Source organism: Cyprinodon variegatus, unplaced genomic scaffold, assembly GCF_000732505.1.
Source record: "Cyprinodon variegatus isolate N-32 unplaced genomic scaffold, C_variegatus-1.0 Scaffold486, whole genome shotgun sequence".
Classification (NCBI taxonomy): domain Eukaryota; kingdom Metazoa; phylum Chordata; class Actinopteri; order Cyprinodontiformes; family Cyprinodontidae; genus Cyprinodon; species Cyprinodon variegatus.
This window is the reverse complement of record NW_015150939.1, coordinates 585,194-591,111: the sequence shown is the minus strand read 5'-3', so window position 1 is coordinate 591,111 and position 5,918 is coordinate 585,194. Positions and strand designations below refer to the sequence as shown.

The 5,918-nt window shown below is 39.4% G+C and overlaps 1 protein-coding gene across 1 annotated transcript; it reads right to left on the bottom strand.

Moving 5' to 3' along the window:
* Positions 1-643: 643 nt before the first annotated feature.
* On the bottom strand, positions 644-3,334 carry LOC107094494 (homeobox protein otx5-like). Its single transcript, XM_015390118.1, has 3 exons — positions 2,736-3,334; positions 1,365-1,516; positions 644-1,282 (listed from the first exon to the last, which is right to left on the bottom strand). The coding sequence occupies exons 1-3, from the start codon at positions 2,833-2,835 to the stop codon at positions 644-646; spliced, it is 891 nt and encodes a 296-aa protein (XP_015245604.1). The 5' UTR covers positions 2,836-3,334.
* Between the last annotated feature and the right edge of the window lie 2,584 nt (positions 3,335-5,918).

The following is a 5,918-nucleotide window of genomic DNA, read 5'->3' as shown; positions in this document are numbered from 1 at the left end:
ACCCCCAACTTTATGAGTCCTATTGGACCCTGTTTGTCAACACGGCTCCTTTACTCACCAATTCCAGTCCCAGTTCTTAGATTTTAAATCAGGCAGATAAATGATCAGTTTGAGGAGGTAAAGCTTACAATAGGCAGGAAAAAAGAACAGCTTTAGTATTTTTTTCCAATAAAGGCCAACAAAGAGGTGCTGATTCCAGCTCTGTTGTGCCAGATTTTTATGAACACCCAGTGAATTTATTATTTTAACATGTCTATTCTGATAGAGATTAGATCAAAGCTGTTCTATCTGGTCTAACTAATTATATGTATACAAGTCATGCGTTCCTTACAAGCGACCTTGCTCTGAAGGCCAATTTCTATGTTACTTAGGAACCCCTACAGTCAAAACACTCAAGCATTCACAAATCGTTCAACTTCCACGTGTTTTTTTTTATTTTTTTTATTTATTTCAGCTGTTTTTTTTTTTTTTGTTTTTTTTTTCAGTTGAAGTCACTAATGTCTCTGTGTCTCCAGCTCTTTTTCTTCTAAAACATCAACAATAATATGGGGTTATTCACACTATTTTTTTTTTTTATTCCCCACTTGTTTTTTAACCCCCCTCCTCTTGTTTATTTTTTTTGTTTTGTTTCGTTTTTTGTCATTTACAAGACCTGGAACTTCCAGGAGTTCTGGTCTTTGTAGTCCAGACAGTCAGCAGCGTTGAAATTGAGTTTCCAGGCCGCTTGGTCTTTGTAGTCTAGACAGTCGACGGCTCCGAAGCCCAGAGAGGCGGCCGTGTAGCCCTGCGAGGAGAGCGAGGCGGGGGACTGGCTGAGGGGCCCTCCCATGGAGGAGGCCGTGATGGGGCTAAGGGCCCCTCCGGTGCCAGACAGCTGCGGGTGCATGGGGGACAGGTAGGAGCTGCAGTCCAGCCCGGTGAAGTAGGACGAGGAGCCCGCGTAGCTCTGGCTGTAGGCCGGGGCCTGGGTGTAGGTCATCGGGTAGGTGGAGGTGCGCTGCATGCAGGGCGTGGTGGAGGCTGACAGGGGATCCGGCAGCGGGGAGATGGAGGCTGGGCTCCAGATGGAGACGGTGGCACTGGCGGAGCTGGAGCTGGGGGTGATGGCTGTGCCTGGGGGCGGAGGAGGGGGGCTGTAGGGTCCATTGGTTGGGTTGGCACTGGCCTCTGAGGGCGCCTCTCGGCTCGGGGAGGCCTTCTTCTTAGGAGGCCGTGGTTTGGACTGGCCTGTGCTCTGCTGCTGCTGCTGGCGGCATTTGGCACGGCGGTTCTTGAACCAAACCTGCAAAATGAATTACAGTGATCAAATATTAATATTCCGCCACAAAAGAGATTAATGTAAAGGAGCTGTTCAGTGCTGTTACCTGAACTCTAGACTCAGGCAGGTTGATCTTCAGAGCCACCTCCTCCCTCATGAAGATGTCTGGGTATCGAGTTTTGGCAAACAGAGCCTCCAGGATGTCCAGCTGCGCGCGCGTAAATGTGGTGCGTTCCCGACGCTGCTTACGTGGCGTACCTTAAAAAAGATCATAATTATTATTATTGATAATAATATTGGTTATTTACTAAAAAAAAGAAAATGTGCTCAGAAGGCCTGTATCTGTAAAGGCTATTTATTTGTACCATTCAGCTTTTTTATTAACAAAGACTTGTAATATTTTATTGTATTATTAAATCTAACATTTATATTTTTATATAATTTTATATGTATTTTTTTTTAAACTTTGTGTCTCCATCAAAAATATAAATAATGTGGTTGTTTTAAAAGGCTTGTTTTTGCATTCTTTGTTTTCTGATCTGTGTTTAATTCTTGTTTTCAAATTTTAAAGAATTAGAATAGAAGATTTTTCTATTTCGTTTTTTAAAAGATATGTATAGACCACACTTTTATTTTGACTTTCTTTATTATTTTTATCGATGTTTTTATTCTCTACCTGACTCTTTCTGGGGAAAAAACGTGTTCAGTAAATATTTCATTTTGTCATATTGTAACTTTTATATTTCAGATAAGATGCAATATAAGTAAAAACTTAAATGAAAACTCTTTATGTATTTTTTTACTTATTTTTTTGTTCTACATTCCCTTTTCCTCCTGTTTTAGTAAAGAAGCCTCTACAGTTGCAGCCAAATATGCTTATGTTTTATTTCAAACCTTGTGCGGGAATGACAGATGCCCGCAAAGTATTAAAAAAAAAAACAACAACAACAAATCCATGGCATATAAAACAAAGAAATGCGGATCACTGAAACACACAATGGGAGCGTGTTTTCAGGAAATAGGTTGGATGATTAAAGCAGCAGATTGGAGTTAGTTTTAATTCGCTGTGAGAACAGGTTGCCTTTCCATTCACACACAGTTTCATTGTTTATTTTTTTCCTGACTCTGTAATCCTCTGAACTTACAGGTCATGTGAGCACATGTCATGATGCCAAGGAATCAGACACATATTCATGTGTTTTATAAAATATCTCAAATAGACATACTTCATGCATTTTTTTAAATCTTCTTAAGCATCTTTAGCAATCGTTTCACGTTAGAGTAGGACATAAAAAATGGTATTAAATAACTAAACATGTTTAAGGAGATACAAAATGCATGATTTTTTTTCCCCCCAGCAATAATACTTTATCTATTAATCATTTTCCAAGGCCTGCATGAGTTCATTAGTTAAGACATCCAAGATGAAACATTTAAAAAGAAATAAATTTGATGACAGAAAAAAGTTTTGACTTACTGGGATATCCCACGGCTGCGGTGTGGAGCAGATCCATGCCCGGGCCGGACAGCGTTAACCCGTTCACGGCGTAATGGGGCTGCTTAATGTAGGACATCATGCCTCCTGCCGGCTTTAAAACACTCCCTCACTCCCTCACTCTCTCTCTCCTTCTCTCAGGCCGGGGGCCGGCTCACTGAACTATTCTCCAGGGGGTGTATCTCTCTCTTTCTCTCCCTCTCTCTCTCTCTCTCCTGTTTTCTTCCTCTGATTTTTTTTCTGTTGTTTTTTAACTATTTTCTATCCCTGTCTTTGTTTGCGTCTCTAACTTTGTGAAGCAGTGCGGATATAAAAGCGCACCTGTCTCTTAACCTGACGCGTAAAAGCGCAGCGGACGGTATATCGATTTAAAAGAAAAAATAACAGGAAAAAAATCCTGCTCAAATCAACCAAAAACTGGTTGACTAAAACAGATCCGAGGATAAATCTATCTCCGAAATCGCGGTGCGCACCAGGAAAGGAGCGCTCTCCGAGGTGCTGATCAGGGGCCCCGACACGGTTCCTGGTACCTGAACAGGAGGAGGAAGATGCGCTGCAGGGTGGACAAGTGAGGAGAGCGAGAAGAGACTGGCTAATTAGAAGAAACTTCTTAACCAAGTAGACGCGCAGAGCCCTCCCCCTTCCCTCCCCTCCTCCCTCTTTTCTATCTCCATTTCTTTCTCTCTCTCTCTTACGCAAACGCACTCCACCACGTAGCTATTTCCAAATGTTTCTTTATTCCCTATTATAATTTTTTATCACTATTTTATTAAAGAATTTATTATACATCATTCCTCTTGTAAGTTGTCACGGTTTAACTTCTTTTTTTTTTTTTTACTTTAAAATGAAAAGAAAGCAACAACAGGGTATGTATTTGTTCTTATGTTGAACAACTAACACGGAAAACGAATGGAAAATAAAGAAAAATAAAAATAATTTGGAAAAAAAAGGGGCTTGAAGAAAACCACGGGTTACTTTGTTAACGGTTATTTTTAAATTGGCCTCCTAATAATTGGGCGAACTTTGCAGCGTTAGAACAGAGAGTTAGAGAAGTGGGTACAGGCCGGATTAAAAGCAGCACAAAGACCCCGTTGTTCTGCGCTTAAATCCCCTTCTGATCCCCTACATGCTCATTTTGGTCCCTTCATTCATACATTCACCCGACGAATTAATAATAATAATAATATTATCATTGTTTCCTATTGTTTTCCAGTCAATGGCATACGTAAACTTGGGTTTATAATGAATATATGAACATAGATGATATAAAGGAGATTTGATTGTTAATGATTGTGCAGGAGATCACACACAAAAAAAACTCTGTTTAGGATGCCACAGCCTTAGACTGCCTCTGTAAGTTTTTGCACTATTAATAATAAGATTTATTTGGATATCTTAAGCAGTTTAGTCTTAAAAAGTTACTTATTCTAATGCGCAATGACTCTGCAGCCAAGTGGTGAAACCATTAAAGATATAATAATAAAAAAAAAAAGGAAATCCGCTTTTTTTGTGGAATAAAATGGTTATTAAACTGTCAGAAATGTATAAATCTGGGATGAAATACTTTTTCAAAAGCAAGTGGGCGACTTTATTCAATGACTTTGAGATTTGGAGTAAGTGAATGGAGGTGGGATCAGCTGAGTTTTGGATGCAGGTCTGTTTAAACATGGCTGCTACTCAAAACCTGAACTTTATTGATCTTTTGCTATAAGTGGGGTTTTGGTTTGTTTGCGTTTGAGAAATATAATATTATATTCTGCAAAAGGCCCTGCGGCGCTCTAAATATTTGAACAGTCTTTGAACAAAATTCCAGAAAAGGAGCCACTTTTCCTCAAAACAATTTTTTAAAAATGTTTGCTGTTATTTATCAACCAGATTTCGTTCATCTTAATTTTTCATAAAAACAGCATTTTTCTTTTTTTACTCATAGTCGGTATGCTTTCATCTTCTTGTGCGACAGTAGGAAAAATGTTGGAAAGTAATATACTCACACATTCTAGTCTTAAAATATATATTTTTTTCTTATTTTAGTGATTTTTGGTTGTTCTTTTTTTAAGAGGTTTAATTATTAAAACGTATTTGGGAACTTTTTTTCATTCTTAGAAGTATAATTGTTTATAAAAATAAAGTTCGACAATAAATAAAGGAATAAATCACAATCGAATGAATCGAAGGCAGTTTTTAGAATTTTTTTTCGTATTATCCTTTTTGCCAAACACTATTTTTCCCCTCAGAGTGTTTCCTATGTGCATCCCTCCTTTCTGAAGGCCTCAGTGGTTTTACTTGTATCATCCTCTGCAGCGGGACAATTTTCCGAGTGTCCAAATCCGATCCTGCGTGCTTGTTAATTGAATCGGATTTCTTATAGTTTAAAATCCACACACACGCTCACACACACATAGGGCCATGAAGCTAGTGCCCAAACTGTATAAGGGGTTTATCTAGCTTTGTAAAGCCAAAGCGGAGATATAAAGACACAGTCAGAGCTGCGAGGAGACTCTACCAGCATGTTTGAACGTCTCCAAACCTCGAAGAAAATGTGTTCAGATGAGACTGAAGGGCGCGTGGGTGTTTGTGGGTGTGTAGGTGGGTAAATGTGGAGGAGTGCGTCCTGCTGGCGCGTGGGAACCTCCACGGGAAGCCTCACTTTCTTTCACAGGTAGGATTCGCTTTGCTTCTTTTTTTTTTTTTTTTCTTTAGCTGCTTTGACATCTGCTTGAGTTGAGTTAATTGCTGAAAAAAATATGTCTGAAATACTATAAATAATTACAGGAAAACAAACGGCGGAGGCAGAGACCTCTGTATCGAGCGCGCGGACCGCTGAAGTGCATGCGCGCTCTTGTGGTCGCGCGCACAGTGCCCTTTCAGCCTTCTGTGACGTAGTTACTGTATAACACTGCTATATGGAGGCTGTCTGTCTGAAATAACACTGAGCAGAGGCCTCTGGAAGTTAATAGAATAGCATAGAATCATAAAATAGAATATAATGGAATATAATAGAATATAATGGAATATAATAGAATAGAAAATCCATTTATTGTTATAGCAAAAAGGGTCACACAAATGTGGACGTTAGAAAAGTGTATAAAAATAAGAGGGCACTGATATATCCCGATGCACAGGATATGAATACTGTGCATCCGGACAATAAATAATTAAGGAGGG